Source organism: Scyliorhinus canicula, chromosome 15 (assembly GCF_902713615.1).
Source record: "Scyliorhinus canicula chromosome 15, sScyCan1.1, whole genome shotgun sequence".
Taxonomy (NCBI): Eukaryota; Metazoa; Chordata; class Chondrichthyes; order Carcharhiniformes; family Scyliorhinidae; genus Scyliorhinus; species Scyliorhinus canicula.
Genome location: NC_052160.1, coordinates 74,605,562 through 74,622,552, shown reverse-complemented (window position 1 = coordinate 74,622,552; position 16,991 = coordinate 74,605,562). Strand labels below are relative to the sequence as shown.

Below are 16,991 nucleotides of genomic sequence, written 5' to 3'. Positions count from 1 at the left end.
GGGGCACGATTCTCCGCTCCCCACGGGAGGGCCGCTCTGGCACCCACCGCGATTCTCCTACCACCAAAATGGCATGTCGCGTGTAGCGACACGCCGCTCGGAGAATCACCGCTCGCCGTTTTTCCCGGCGACCGGCGATTCTCCGGCCCAGATGGGCCGAGCGGCCTAACGACCCCGACGGGTTCACGCCGGCGGCAACCACACCTGGTCGCTGCCGGCGTGAACAGCGCGCGGCAGGTCAGTATGGGGCCTGTGGGGGCGGAGAGGAGATCGAGCACCACGGGCGTGCTCGTCAGATGTCTGGCCCGCGATCGGTGCCCACCGATCGTCAGGCCGGCGTCTCTAAGATACGCACTCTTTCCCCTCCGCCGCCCCGCAAGATCAAGCTGCCACATCTTGCGGGGCAGCGGAGGAGAAGACGGCAACCGCGCATGCGCGGGTTGGAGCCAGCCAACCTGCGCATGCGCGGCTGACGTCACTTAGGCGCCGCCGGCCGCATCATGCGAGTTTCCTGCAACGCGGCTCCTCGCCCCCCCGGGGGGGTGGGGGAGAATAGGGGACGAGCAATGGCCTCCGATGCCGGAGTGAAACACTCCGCGTTTCACTCCGGCGTCGGCCGTTGAGGAGAATCATATCCTTGCCTTTATTAGCCAAGGCAAGAGTTTAAGACCAGGGAGGTTATGCTGGAACTGTATAAAACGTTGGTTAGGCCACACCTAGAGTATTGTGTGCAGTTGTAGAATCCACATTACAGGATGGATGTGATAGCCCTGGAAAAGATCAGAGGAGATTTTGCAGAATGCTGCCTGGGCTGGAGAGTGTCAGTTATGAAGAGACATTGGATAGACTTGGATTGTTTTCCTTGGAGCAAATGAGACTGAGGGGGGACATGATTGAGATGTATAAAGTTATGAGGGGCATAGATAGAGGAGACAGAAACTTTTTTCCCCTTGGTGGAGGGGTTAATATACAGGGGACGTAGATTTAAGGTAAGGGGCAGAAGGTTTGGGGCCTCACGGTAGCATGGTGGTTAGCATCAATGCTTCACAGCTCCAGGGTCCCAGGTTCGATTCCCGGCTGGGTCACTGTCTGTGTGGAGTCTGCACGTCCTCCCCGTGTGTGCGTGGGTTTCCTCCGGGTGCTCCGGTTTCCTCCCTCAGTCCAAAGATGTGCGGGTTAGGTGGATTGGCCATGCTAAATTGCCCGTAGTGTAAGGTTAATGGGGGGATTGTTGGGTTACGGGTATATGGGTTACGTGGGTTTAAGTAGGGTGATCATTGCTCGGCACAACATCGAGGGCCGAAGGGCCTGTTCTGTGCTGTACTGTTCTATGTTCTATGTTTAGAGGGGATGTGAGGAAAAACATTTTTATCGTGAGGGTGGTGGAAATTTGGAATTTGCTGCCTGTGGCAGAAACCCTCATAACATTTAAGACGGATTTAGATGTGCACTTGCGATGCCAAGGCATACAAGGCTATGGGCCAAGTGCTGGGAAATGGGATTAGAATGATTACATGGTTGTTTTTCACCGGCGCAGATGTGATTGCGCCGTCGGGCCTTTTCTGTGCTGCATGATTCTAAGACTCTATGAAGGATCCTTTTGTGAGTAGCCATTGTAGCCTTGCGGTTCTGATTCTTCCATAATATTAATCAAAAAGTTGCTGCTGCTACCATTGACTATTTGATCATAAAATTTACAGTGCAGAAGGAGGCCACTTGGCCCATCGAGTCTGTAAAGGGCATCCTATCCCAATAACCCCACCCAACCTTTTTGTCACTAAGGGTAATGTAGCCATGCCTCATAGCCCTGAGCATGGAGCCCTTACCTAGGCCTTGGATAACTCGGAAGAGCAGGCAAATGAACCTGCTACCGTAGTCTGCCATCTATTAATAGCAAAATATAATATTGTTTTAAAATGCCTTCATAATATGTAGAACAGGCAAACAAATTTATGATATGGCATAACTGTTGAAAGTCTACATTTAATTTGTCACAATGATTTGCTGAGCCCTTCACTAGCCAAAGAAGGAGATATTAAAGAGGGATTAAAAGCTTGGTCCAAGAAGCAGTATAATTAAGGGTGTTAGAAGGATGAGAGAGCTGGAGAATGTCATTGTTGTTTTTTATTTGTTTAAATACTGATCAGACAAGTGAATCATTGAAGTAAGATGTTAATTTTTCTCATTCTTTTTCCAGCAGTTTCCGGTTGAAAGAATTGCCTGTTGGCATTCTGTACGTTTCATCATGTTTGTGCTTTTGAATTAATTATATAATATATATATTATACATATATTATTTTGTATCTCCTTCTGCAATCATTGAGGAAAACGTACCTCTGGAGATATTAAGATCTAACTGTTGCTCTCTCATAGACTACAAAAGACCGTCACATGTGGACATGCCCTTTTCACCCACCAATCCAATTATATTTTGTTGTGCGTAGTCCAAACAAGTCACGTGACATTGGTATTTCTAAGATCAAGATTTGGAATTATAACAGAAGCCTCAATGTAAGTTGCTGATGTGCTTCTCCCCTGTTTTATGTTGGTTGTAATAAGATGTATTCTGGAAGGTAGACCTTCATTTCATATAAGATTTACCAGGTAAAAAAAAATATGGGTTTTTTAAACATAAATGATGTTCAAAATCAGATGGGGGGAAGGGGGCACAAATCCTGTAATTTTTAAAAACATGTAACCGCGCTATAGATAAATGAAATGGAGTAATGAGAATTTTGGTGCTTGTTTTGCTTATGATGGAATAGATTATAGCATATCTCACAAAGCATCGAAGTTCAGCCTGTGGACAGGGTACATAAACAAGTAGAATGTAGAACACCAGGAGATTAATGCAGTGGATTATTAAGCTTTAGCCTTATTTTACTTGTGCACAACCAATAACAACAATAGCCTAAGTTGTTGCTTATCCTTATTTGAACTACTAATATGTGTAACACAAGATGGAAATATTGTTGGTGTCGTTTTGTGCTATATTAAGACATGTTAAAAGGTATTCAAACATATTCAATTAAATTTTAAAAATACAGTGTGTATTTAGATTAGAGCTAAATTTAACCCGAACAGGATGTTTTTAGGCTGTAACTATCTTTAGATACAAATTGGCATATTTAAGTTTCTGTTATTAACATTAATCAAAGAAGAATTGTACTTTTCATTATTAATGCTTTTTAACCTAATTATTTTCTGCAGTTTCAAGAGGTTATCGGCTTAACAATGAACTTTTTTTTTAAATAACTATAAATTGTAAATCTATAGATTTAAAAATACAGCTTGTGGAAGTAATTGAGAGAATAATAAATGCTCAAATTAAATTATTTTAGTTCATATATTGTTGCCACCACTGCAATTAGTTTGAATTATGATTTAGAATAAAATGATTACAATCAAATTTGAGACTTCGAAACTTTGAATAACCTGGGTTGCTCTTCTAGTCTTTTATGTAAATGCTTACAAAACGGAAAATACTGTGCGTCTTCAGTGTAGTGAGTTTGTGATCTTAATGGGAGTCAGGCAGAGTACAGGCAATCATAGCCAGGGGACTAAAAGCAGGCTAACCAACCTCTTCTTTCTAAATTTAAATATAATCAAATTCTCAACCATAATGAAGTGTTTCCTACAGTTGAGAACTCCACTATCTTTTAGGTTTGTAGCTGATTTTAGAAAATGTGAATAGAGAAACCACATAAAATGCTGCTGCTCTTAACGAGAATATTATAGCCACAGATGTGGCAATGCGATTAACATAGGACAATATGATGGCGTTTAAATTTATGAAGGAAATGTAAGAGATTGAGAACAGATTGTGATTTTATTTCTAAAATTCTGATGATTTGGGGTTAATTTCCAGGGTTAGTGTTTGTGGCTGAAACTGTGTCAACAGTCAAAGTTGGTTTGTCAGGTGTCGAGGAAAAGGAGATATAGAATAGGTGAGGTGAATGTGATTAGAACTATTTTCTTGAGTGGAGGATGAGCACAAAAAGAAGCTAGAGTCAAATGGCCTATTTTCTATTTGTAATATCTATTTGGGGCCGGTTGAGTTCAGTTGGCTGCACAGTTGTTTTGTGATGCAGAGCGAGGCCAACAGCATGGGTTCAGTTCCCGTACTGGATGAGGTCATCCTTCTCAACCTTTCCTCTCACTGGAAGTGTGGTGGTCCTCAGGTTAAATCACCACCAGTCAGCTCTCTTTCCTCTCTCTCTCTCTCTCTCTCTCTCTCTCTCTCTCTCCACCCCCCCCCCCCCCCCCCCCCCCCCCCGCCCCGCCATGGTACATTTATATATTTTCATTTATAATATGGCAAAAATTGATTTCAGTCTCTCAATTCTTTCTTTAGGAGCTCGATGCTGGGGCAAGGGATGTAAGGATTTATGTGGATAGTGATCTTGTATATGAAGATGAGCTTGAGAAAGGTTGTGGAAACCAAGTGTTTGATTACAGTACAACCATTGACCTGAGACCCGGCAAAAGAGAAGCAACATTTGATATTTCCAGTGGGAGTGACATGGAAGAGCAGAGTGAAGAAATTCAGAACTCAAAAAGAGGTCCCAGCATTGAGCCTCCAGAACAACCCACCTCCTCATTCTTTCTAAATTCCGAGTTGGATAATAAGAGAAACACATTTGGGACTTCCAGTAGGAGTGATACAGAAGAACAAGCTAATGAAATCGAGAGCTCAAAAAGAAACCTTGGCACTGAGGCCTCGCAGCAAAACGGTCTCTCATTCCTTTTGAATTCAAATTTAGAGAATCAGAAAAGTGCATTAATTTATTCAGTTGACTCCGCAAAGAATAGAGTTTTGACCTTGGAGGAAGACTTAATGTTAACAGCCCCGGCTTCACTTGAGGAGTCACTCATGCGGATAAATGTTTCAGAAACCGTTAAGGAGGGTGAAAAGATTGAATCTGATGACGAACTAGCTATGAAAGACCAACTGGAAAAATTAACAGAAAAGAAAATAACCGAAATATCATCAACTTCAAAATTACCGTTGTGGTTAAAATCACCAGAAAAATCCAGGCACACTAAATGGAAGAAGCCTCCGTGGCTCTATGATGAGACACTTGTATTAAAAATTGACAATTCAGCTAACACTAATGAAGCCAATTATAATTGGCCTGATCTATCTGATCCTAGCAGAAGTCACAAAACTACCATTGATACAACTGACAAGATCTTAAATTGCAGCAGGGAAAAGTTAGTCAACCCTCATGAAAAGGGCAAAATGCTTACTGACAAAGAATATTTTGACTTTCTGAACAACTTCAAAGAAAGTGACTGTTATGGGCCTTCACTGGAAGAAGAGAGTGAAAGAGCTGAATATCCTATCAGTGGAAGGAGAAGCTCTGTGAAGAGCGCAAGAAATAAAGAACTGTTAAATATTAATGACACTGAAGGACAGTTTAAAATAGGTACAGTGAATTTATCATCTGTCATTCCAACATTTTAAGATTTTACCTGAAAGTAATTTTCATGGAATTTACACTGCAAAAGGAGGCCAATTGATCCATTGAGTCTGCACATGCCCTAGGAAAGAGCACCCTACTTAAGCCCATGCCTCCACCCTATCCCTGCAACCCAGTAGCCCCACCTAACCCTTAATATCCTTTATTATATTGCAGTTTAATGAGCTACAGTATAAAGTGAATTTGAACGATTTAATTTTTCAATTAGTCAACAGAATGAAACAATGTTATTTGTATTTTGTTATCAGATTTGTTACCCGCAACAGCATGCATATTTTGAATTCAGATGATATTTCATTGTGTAGTCTGCTGCATCACTTAAATGATTAGAAACTTAAAAGCTTTATAGCCTGAAGCTCCAGTAATAAGACAGGATAACTATAGTTATTTTGTGTGCACTGGGTAGATTTTTCATTCTTCTGACACCGGGTTTTATTTTTTACACTGATCAGTGGTGCCATATATGTTTAGCTCAAAGCATGGTTAACATTATAAAGCTTTCATTTTGTGTTAAATAACCTGTTCAGTGAGTTTGCAGTGTATAAATTATTCTCTCCTCCTGCTTCTACTCCCCAGTTCTATTCTGTTTCAGTTCCCCCATCTTTCCTTCTCCATTTGCCTCATTCTCCTAAATGTTCATAAATGTGCAAATTATGTCTTCAGACTGACAGTAGAAGGAATTGTCAATTTTGGTATGTTTTTGAATAATAGATTTTGAAATTACCAATTTGATAAATAAATGGAATGCAGTGGAAATAATATATATCAGATTTCTGATGACATTCCACACGATGCTCGTGATGGACCATATGGTGGCACAGTGCTTAGCACTGCTGCCTAAAAGCACCAGGGACCTGGGTTTGATTCTGGCCCTGGGTGACTGTGGAGTTTGCACATTCTCCCCATGTCTGCTTGGGTTTCCTCCCACAGTCCAAAGATATACAGGTTAGGTGGATTGGCCATGACCAATGAACGAGGTTACAGGGACAGGGCAGGGGAGTGGGCCTATGGAGAGTACTCTTTCAGAGGGTCGGAGCAGACTCAATTGGCCGAATGGCCACCTTCTGCACAGTAGGGATTCTTTTATCATAGAATTTACAGTGCAGAAGGAGGCCCATCAGGTCTGCACCGGCTCCTGGAAAGAGCACCCTACCCAAGGTCAACACCTCCACCTTATAACCCAGTAACCCCACCCTACACTAAGGGCAATTTTGGACACTAAGGGCAATTTATCATAGCCAATCCACCTAACCTGCACATCTTTGGAGGAAACCGGAGCACCCGGAGGAATCCTACGCACACACGGGGAGGATGTGCAGACTCTGCACAGACAATGACCCAGCGGGGAATCGAATCTGGGACCCTGGAGCTGTGAAGCAATTGTGCTAACCACCATGCTACCCTGCTGCCCACTAACCTTGTTTTCTAACCTGGTTTGAAAAATTGAGGGTACTGGAGGAAATAAAGCAGCATGTATAGAGAGTTGATTGATGGAAAGTGGGTTGGGCGTGTTGTAGTCCAGTGGCCTCTCTCATTAAAGGGTGATTTGAACAGTTTTTAGGAGTATAAGCTTGAATTTTGTAAATTACAATGGTGGTTTGGAGAAGAACTGCTTTGGACTTAAGGAGAGAGGCTTGTTAACAGAATGAGCAGACTAATCTTCAATACAATTTAATATGGATAAGTATGATGTAATAATTTCAGAATAAATAAGCAATGAAAGTATACATTCCATGGAAAGACATTGAAGGGCAGGGACGCACAAATAAATCTAGATGTTCACATGTATAATTCTCAAAGTATATGTCGGTAGATTTGTAAATTCCAATATGTAGCAGAGTAAAGAAACAAGTATGAATTGGTATAAAGCCTTGGGTTAAGAGTATTGTGTATATTTTTCAGTGCCTCGTTATACAAAGGGTATTAAAAGCATGGGAAAGAGAAATGGGAAGCAATAGCTATGAAGAGAGTTTGAGACACGAGCAGAGTAGTTGAAGGGGAAGTTAAGTAGAGGTTTAAAATTAATGCAAGAGAAAAACGCTGTGAATTTGGGGAGTACATCTCCATGGATTCTCATTTTTAAATTACACTCACTGCCGTAGTTTGTAGAACTGGCACAGAATATGTAATGCTGGATCTTCTCATTAATGGTGACTTTTTGAGAGAGGGGGCTGCCAATCTATGGAAAATGCTCAACATATTTCAGAGTGCCTGCTTCAGCAGATATGGGTGGAGCAAAATTTGGCTGATTAGGTTGCACATCAAGATGAGTTTTGTTTTGGGGAAATGGTGGCGTAATGCCACTGGACTAATATTCCAGAGGCCCAGGACTAATGCTCTGAAGGGCATGGGTTCACCTCCCACTATGGCAACGGGTAGAATTTAAATTCAGTTAATAAAATCTGGAATTAAAGGCTAGTCTCAATAATAATGGCCATGAAACCAATGTCGATTTGTTGTAAAACCCATCTGGTACACTAATGCCTGTTAGGTGAGTACGTTGTTAGAAGGTATTCTGAGAGACATGATTTGCAGGTATTTAGAGAGGCAAGGACTGATTAGGGTAATTTGTGAGTGAAAAATTATCTCTCTAATTTGTTTTTTGAGGGGTAACCAAGAAGGTAGATGAGGGGAGTGCAGTCGACGCTGTCTACATGGACTTTAGCAAGGCCTTTGACAAGGTACTTCATGGTAGATTGTTGCATAAGGTTTAATCTCATGGGATCCAGAGTGAGATACCCAATTGGATACAAAATTGGCTTGTCGTCAGAGGACAAATGGTGGTTGTAGCGAGTTGTTTGTCAAACTGGAAGTCTATGACCAGCGGTGTGCCTCAGGGATTAGTGCTGGGTCCACTGTTGTTTGTTATTTATTTTAATGATTTGGATAAGAATTTAGGAGGCAAGGTTTATAGGTTTGCAGATGACACCAAGATTGGTGGCATGGTGGACAGTGAAGGAGGTTATCTACCCAAGAAGCTAGTGGGCCGATGAATGGCACATGGAGTTTAATTTAGATAAATGCGAGGTGATGCATTTTGGTAGATCGAATCAGGGCAGGACCTACTCAGTTAATTGTCGGGTGTTGGGGAGAGTTATAGAACAAAGAGATCTAGGGCTACAGGTTCATAGCTCCTTGAACGTGGAGTCACAGATGGACAGGGTGGTGAAGAAGGCATTCAGCATGTTTGGTTTCATTGGTCAGAACATTGAATACAGGAGTTGGGACGTCTTCCTGAACAAAAAAAACAAAGAACAATACAGCACAGGAACAGGCCCTTCGGCCCTCGAAGCCTGCGCCGACCATGACACCTGACAAACTAAAACCGAATGCACTTACGGAGTTCGTATCCTTCCATTCCCACCCTATTCATATATTTGTCTAGATGCCCCTTAAATGCCGCTATCATACCATACAGTCCAAAGATGTGCAGGTTAGGTGGATTGGCCATGATAAATTGCCCTTAGTGTCCAAAATTTCCCTTAGTGTTGGGTGGGGTTACTGGGTTACGGAGATAGGGTGGAGGTGTTGATTTTGGGTAGGGTGCTCTTTCCAAGTGCCGGTGCACACTCGATGGGCTGAATGGTCTCCTTCTACACTGTATAATCTATGAGTTCTTAGGCGCTTTTAATAAAAAAAACAAGCTTTCTTCTCCGAATTTAGTTAACATTTCTATAAACACACACAATAAGAATTTTTATCAACTACAAACATAAAGGCCCCACACAGATACAGTAATCTATGTATAACCCTTAATGAATCCAACCTTAACTGTTCCAATTCAATAACAAAATCAAAGTAAAACCAGAAAACCCCTTTTCAAAGGTGTGGCCCAGCACACGGCATTCTTACTGGTATAAAACTTGTTATTTATACTCTGTTCGTTTTTTCAAACAGCAGGTTTGAATTCCTTCCAGAAAGCAATTATCTCTTTTAACTAATCAAGTAGTCTGTAAACAGCTTTTAAAATGAAGGTAGAGACACACTTCCTTCAACCTATGCAGTTCAAGGGACACACTCATGACAGTGGTTAAAAACTGGGCAATATGGAGAAGTTGGGCCGAAGGGCCTGATTTCATGCTTTAAACGTCCATGACTCTGTGAGGGAAGGAAATCTGCTGTCCTTACCTGGTCTGGCCCATAAGTGAGCCCAGACCCACAGCAATGTGGTTGACTCTTAACTACCGTCTGAATTGGCCGAGCAAGCCACTCAGTTCAAGGGCAATTAAGGATGGGCAATAAATGTTGGCCATGCCAGTGATGTCCACATCCCATGAGCTCAGTGGTGCAGAGTGACCTAGGGGATTTAGTCCATAAATCACAAAAGGATTGTATGAAGGCACAGCAAGTAATTATATAAGAAAGTTATCATTGTGAAAGGAATTGAATACAAAAGTAGGAAGGATATTCAGTTATACAGAGCACTATTGAGACACATCTGGAGTGCTGTGTACAGAATTGGTCTCCTTATTAAGGAAGGATATAAATGTGTTGGAAGCAGTTCAAAGAAAGTTTACCAGAATGGGAGAGTTCTTTGTGAGGAAAGGTTGGACAGGCTAGGCTTGTATCTGCTGGAGTTTGGAAGAATAAGAGGTGACTTGATTGAAATAGATACGACCCTGAGAGGTATTGACAGAGTGGATAGAGAGAGGATGTTTCCTCGCATGGGAGAATCTGAGGGTTGTGAGATTTTGGAACTCTTTTCCTGAAAAAGCAGCAAAAGCAGAATCTTTGAATGTTTTTGGGGCGGATGTGGATACATTCTTGGTAAACAAGGTGATGATAGGTTATTGGTAGGATAGGCGGGATGATCTAGCTGTCAGATCAGCCGCAATCTTATGAAATGGCGGAGCAGGTTCGAGGAGCTGAATGGCCTCCTCCTGCTCCTTGTATGAAAGAATACATTTTTCACAATTTCGAGGACAGTCCAAGTCTCTTGAATGCTGGATTAAAGAGATCGAGACTGGCTCGCAACTCCGGTGGCATTCCCATTTACACCTCCTCGAGAACTATGTTATTTGAAATTAGAAAAAGTTTTAATTCTTCTAACTTTTTCTGAGTAACTATTAGTTATTTAAATTACATTTTTGGGTGTCTCCCAGTGCAGGGTAATTACCTTGCACATGCTTACCTGTGAAGTTCCGAAAGAGATTCCCACAATGTACCTTCGGAGTATCCACCAATCCAATGCTGGGGAGCCAGGGAGTTATGGTCCCAGACAAAAAGAATGTCGTGGCTCTGGAGAGGGTACAAAGAAGACTTGCAAAGATGATACCAGAAATGCTTGGAAAGGGTTGACAGACTGGGTCTCTTTTCTCTTGAGAAAGATAACTGAGGGGTGACCTAATATAGGGATGTGAAATAATGAAAGATTTTGATGGAGGAACACAGAAAATGATTTATTTTCTTGAGAAAGGAATAACTGAAGACCATCAATATAAAAAAGTCATCCAGAAACCAACAAAGAATTCTGGAGAAACGTCTTTGCCCAGAGTGTGGTGAGAATGTGGAACTCGCCATCCCAGGGAGTGGTTGAAGTGAATATAGTTAGATGCATTTAAGGGGAAATTAAACAATTATGAGGGAGAATGGAATAGATAGATAGATGAGAAAAGTTGGGAGGGGTCTCAAGTGAAGAATAAACACCAGCATAGACTAGTTGGGCGGAATGGCCTGTTTCTGTAAGATATATCCTATGTAATCCTAGGTAATGGAACGACAAAAGCAATGATGGTTCAAGACAAAAGGAAATTGTAATGAGAAAAGCAAACAAAATACGATCCCCTCCGCGGCACTCCCCCGACAGTCACAGGACTCTTCAAACCCCATCCCACATGTTTGAACCAAGCTAACTAGGCCGTTCCCAACAAGAGGACTGAACGCCCCAAAGTTCAATCCTTCCACCACAACATCCCTCCCCCCAACGATGTTGGCCTGAGTCGGAAGGTTGGACGAGACAAGCACGGCAGAAATTTGCAGTGAGTGATTGGGCACAGAGTGGCAATCCGACACTGACTGCCATTCCGAGAAAGTTACAGCCCATTAATAATCTTTATTATTGTCACAAGTAGGCTTACATTAACACTGCAATGAAGTTACTGTGAAAATCCCCTAGTCACCACACTCCGGCGCCTGTTGGGGAAACTGATAGAGAATTCAGAATGCCCAATTCACCCCCAAGTATGTCTTTCGGGACTTGTGGAAGGAAACCGGAGCAGCCTGAGTAAACCGATGCACCTACGGGGAGAACATGCTGACTCCGCAACAACAGTGATCCAAGCCGGCAATTGAACCCGTTCCCAGGCACTGTGAAGCAACTGTGCTAACCACTGTGCTACATGCCACCCATTATGGTGACCAGAACTGTACACTTTAAACGTAATGTAACCATTTCGATTTGGGTTTCGCAGAACTCTTCTTTTCTATCCCTCTGGCAATAAAGCCTTGTGCTTGTTTTTTTTTATGGTCTTGCTAATCTGTGGACAACGTTTCATAATTGTATGTATTTGGATTCGGAGATCCATCTATTCCTCTGCTTCATCCAAACTTTCAACGTAATATGTGACCTCTCTATTCTTTTTACCAAAATGTTATATACCTCATATTTATCTCATAGTCATAGATGTTTACAGCATAAAAACAGGCCCTTTGGCCCAACTTGTCCATGCTGCCCAGTTTTTACAACTAAGCTAGTCCCAATTGCCCGCATTTGGCCCATACCCCTCTTTTCCCATATAACTGCCTAAATGCTTTTTAAAAGACAAAATTGTGCCTGCCTCTACTATTTCCTCTGGCAGCTCGTTCCAGACACTCACCACTCTCTCTGTGAGACAATTGCCCCTCTGGACCCTTTTGTATATCTCCCCCTCACCTTAAACTTATGCCCTCCAGTTTTAGATCCCCCTACATTTGGGAAAAGGTGTTGACTATCTACCTGATCTATGCCCCTCATTATTTTATAGACCTCTATAAGATCATCCTTAAGCCTCCTACGCTCCAGGGGAAAAAGTCCCAGTCCATGCAGCCTCTCCTTATAATTCAAACTATCAAGTCCCGGGAGCAAGCTTGTAAATTTTTTCTGCACTCAAATGTTGAACTTCATGTGTCAATTAATTGCCCATTCCATGGTCTCTTCTGCCTTCTGCCCTATCACATACCTTCCCTTTTGTTCTTCCTTCTCCACCACCAACTTTCCTTGCCTCGCTTAAAAACTGTTGACACTTAAGTACTCCTGGTTCTGACATCGACCTGAAACATTGGGCGAAATTCTCCCAAAGGGAGACTGAGTGCCGACGCCGGAGTGAAATCTGGAGTGTTTCACTCCGGCGTCGGAGGCTGCTCCTCGCCCCCTATTCTCCCCCCCTCACCCCCGGGGGTCTAGGAGCGGCGTTGCGGGAAACTCTGCCGCCGGGCCTTGATGCTTGCGTCAAAGTGGCGCGCCAAGAATGACGCGGCCGGCGGCGCCGAAGTGACGTCAGCCGCGCATGCGCAGGTTGGCCGGCTCCAACCCGCGGTTGCCGTCTTCCCCTCCGCTGCCCCGCAAGACGTGGCGGCTTGATCTTGCGGGCCGGCGGAGGGGAAAGAGTGCGTCTCTTAGAGACACCGGCCCGATGATCGGTGGACACCGATCGCGGGCCAGTCCCCTCACGAGCACGCTCGTGGTGCTCAATCCTCTCTCAGCCCCACACTTACCTGTCACGCGCTGTTCACGACGGCAGCGACCAGGTGTGCCATTTTGGGGGGGTGGGAGAATCGCGGGGGGTGCCAGGGCAGCGTGGCGTGATTCGCCCGGCCCTCCCGCGATTCTTCCACCCGGCGTGGGGAGCGGAGAATCGCGCCCATGAACTCTGTTTCTCTCTCCACAGATGCTGCCAAGACCTGCTGAGTATTTCCACTATTTTTCGGTTGTATTTCCAGCAGTCACAGTACTTTGCTCTTGGTCGCTATTTGAGTAGCAAAATGGATAGTAGTAGTGAACTGAATTCCATGGTGTGTGATTTGTCTAGATTCACCTTTTAACATGGGCTTTTTTCAGATAATCAGAAGCCTGCAAAGACTGCAGGCTCCATGAGAGCCAGGTGGCGAAATGAGCAGGATGACACTCTGATGGAGTCCTGGAACTCTTTGTTAAAGTTCAACAGGTCACAGCGAGGTCGTATAGCCAACATGGATTTTGAGGGAGACATTTTTGATGAGTTTTTGCAAGAGCAAAGAATTGGAAGAGAAACGGGATTGAAATGCTTGCACGAAGAATCGGTGCATGAAACCAAAGAGGAGGAAGAACAAAGAACTGACCTTGAAAGAGATGATGACGGAAGCGATGATTTTGAGATTCCAGTTTTGCCAAGTGGTTGTCATTTAGTTATTAATATTACATCAACCTGGGGCGATAGACATTATGTTGGACTGAATGGGATTGAAATATTTTGTTCAAGTGGAGAACCTGTGCAAATAGCACAAATAAGAGCAGATCCAGCAGATATTAACATTTTACCTGCTTATGGTAAAGATCCTCGAGTCATCTCAAATTTGATTGATGGTGTAAACAGGACACAGGATGATATGCATCTCTGGTTAGCGCCTTTCACCCCAGGAAGGTGCCATCTGATCTATATTGACTTTGTAAATCCTTGTCACTTAGCCATGATTCGAATTTGGAATTACAACAAATCAAGAATACATTCTTTCCGTGGTATTAAAGATGTTGAAATATTATTAAATGGGAAATTGATCTTCAGAGGAGAAATTGCCAAGGCATCGGGAACCTTACACGGAGGTAAACAAATATTTGGTTCTTTCTTTTGCTCTGTCCTGTACTTGAATGGAGTTGGTACAACTAGTTGAATATTCTTTACTTATCCCACCTAGTTAGCATAGAGTGAAAGATGCATTTAATTTGCAGATTTGCATTTACCGACGATAGAGTCAATATGAATTACATCACTGATGCAACATTTAAAATCAGCATATATTTTCACCCTTATTCATCAGCACAGCCTTCAATTTGTTTCTCGCTTATGCATTTTATTTGCTTTCTTTTACATGTACCTGTACTATTCAATTCACTTCCTTTATGATAGTGAGTTCTACATTCTAAATGAATGTAGAATCTCTGTCTAAAAGAGATTCTTCCTGAATTCCCTGTTGGATTTGCTGGTGGATGATCTATCTTGGTCTCCTCCGGAGGTCCCCAGCATCACAAATGTCAGTCTTCAGTCAATATGATCTTAATCTAGGACAAATGTTCGGCACAACATCGTGGGCCGAAGTGCCTGTTCTGTGCTGTATTTTTCTATGTTCTATGTATCTACATTGCTGTCAATGTGGCTGAGACTGAAACGTTTTAGGTTGAAGTCCTCTCCAGAGGCTAGAGAGAATTGTCTCGGTTAGCTTTTTAACGCAGTGCAGTGGAAGCCCTGCATTGCTGTTTGGACGAGATGTTAAGTCAAAGCCTTGTCCGCCCTCTAAACGGGATATGAAAGATCACATATTAGTATTCAAAGAGCAGTGAGGTTTCCCTGGTTCATCCCTCAGTCAACCCCTAAAACTGATTATTTATTGATTTTCATTGTTGTCTGTGCAGCAATTAGCCTCCATGTTCTCTACATTTTTTTGCAGTGACTACTCTTCAAAATAACATTGACTGTAAAGTGCTTTGAAGTACCCTGAGCTTGTAAAAAGTGCTGTATGAATGAAAGGCTATCAAAAGTACAACTGCCTTAACATCAAATTAAGTGTCTATAGTATATATTGCCTTTTAAAATATGAAGAGGTTCTTCTTGCCAGATGCTCAGTTGATACATACCTTAGATTCTAGAGACTTATTCCAACACCCAATCCTATAATATCGTAGAAGTTGATTTAGTCTTTTTGATAAACTATGTTCTCACTTGCTATGTTATGATGGTCAGAAGGAATAAAAGATTAAAAACTGTAATTGTAATCTTTAATTCGTAACATTTCTATCGAGATCCCTTACAATCCGCTGAGATTTTTATTTTTGCTAGCTTTGCCAACTGTTCCAATTTGCTTTGGTTCATGAAATATTTCTTAACTTGCTCACATTCTCTATTTTTAGCTTTGGAGCAGTTTGGAGATACTATACTTTTCACTACGGACGATGAGATTTTGGATGCAATGTCCCAGTACGATGAAACCTTTACAGCTAACATTGATTATACTCAGCCATTCACTTTTGAGGAAGAGCTCAATAGACCTAGTACGGCAGATGGTGAAGGAGTTGAGAGGCCATACACACAGGCTTGCTTTAGAACAGAGGATGAACAGGTAAGGAGAGTCTGTAGGTTCGCCCTTCAGTACACTAAATATTGCTTTCAAAAATACACTGGACTTGTTCGAAAAGCTGTCACCCGTTAAAGTGGTAGCCATGATGTGGAGATGCCGGCGTTGGACTGGGGTGAGCACAGTAAGAAGTCTTACAACACCAGGTTAAAGTCCAACAGGTTTGTTTCAAACACGAGCTTTCGGAGCACGGCTCCTTCTTCAGGTGAATGGAAAGGCTTGTTCCAGAAATGTTTATATAGACACAGTCAGAGATGCCCCGGAATGCGAGCACCTGCAGGCAATCAAATCATCAAAGATGCAGAGAGAGAGGTAACTCCAGGTTAAAGAGGTGTGAATTGTCCCAAGCCAGTTCAGTCGGTAGGCCTCTGCAAGTCCAGGCTTGTTGGTGGGGGCCGAATGTAATGCGACATGAATCCCAGATCCCGGTTGAGTCCGCATTCATGCGTGCGGAACTTAGCTATAAGTTTTTGCTCAGCAATTTTGCGTTGTCGCGTCTCCTGAAGGCGTCTCCTTAAAGTGGTAGTGATTGCACAAATACAAAATTGTCAATGGCACAGGAAGCAGCAGAGTAGCTGTTGGTCAGGCTGAAAGAAAGTGTGCAGCTGTGTTCCCTAGGAGTCAGTGTCAGGATAATTCCTCTTTCTGGTATATATTAGTGGGCAGCACGGCAGCACAGTGGTTAGCACAGTTGTTTCCCAGCTCCAAGATCCCACGTTTGATTCCCGACTAGGGTGCGGTGTCTGCATGTTCTCTCTGTGTCTGCATGGGTTTCTTCCAGGTGCTCCGGTTTCCTCCCACAGTCCAAAGATGTACAGGTTAGGTGAAGTGGCCATGCTAAATTGTCCCTTTGTGTCCAAAAAGGTTGGGTTGGGTATGGTTACAGGGATAGGGTGGAGGAGTGGGCTTAAGTGGGGTGCTCTTTCCAAGAGCCGGTGCAGACTCGATGGGCTGAATGACCTCATTCTGCACTGTAAATTCTTTGATTCTATGTGGAGTTGGAGAGACTGGATATCATTTCACAGTTTGCAGAAGACACAAAATTTAGAATGTAGTCAACAGTGAGAGCATGATAACACACTTGTGGAGGACGTGGATAGCCTGGCAAAGTAGGCAAGACGGATGGCAGGTAATATTTAATGCACAGGAGTGAGATGATTAATTTTGAATGAGAAGCATTGCTGGGACTGCTGATTGGCCAGCAGT

General features: G+C 43.0%; 1 protein-coding gene across 2 annotated transcripts in view; it reads left to right on the top strand.

Annotated features, from left to right (window-relative positions):
• LOC119978090 (katanin-interacting protein) overlaps window positions 1-16,991 on the top strand; it is a 307,079-nt gene that overhangs the window by 209,693 nt on the left and 80,395 nt on the right. For both annotated transcript variants that reach the window (XM_038819487.1, XM_038819488.1), the window contains exons 14-17: window positions 2,374-2,511; window positions 4,355-5,429; window positions 13,519-14,259; window positions 15,562-15,770. In XM_038819487.1, coding sequence (XP_038675415.1) covers window positions 2,374-2,511; window positions 4,355-5,429; window positions 13,519-14,259; window positions 15,562-15,770 — 2,163 coding nt within the window. The remainder of the gene's footprint in view (window positions 1-2,373; window positions 2,512-4,354; window positions 5,430-13,518; window positions 14,260-15,561; window positions 15,771-16,991) is intronic.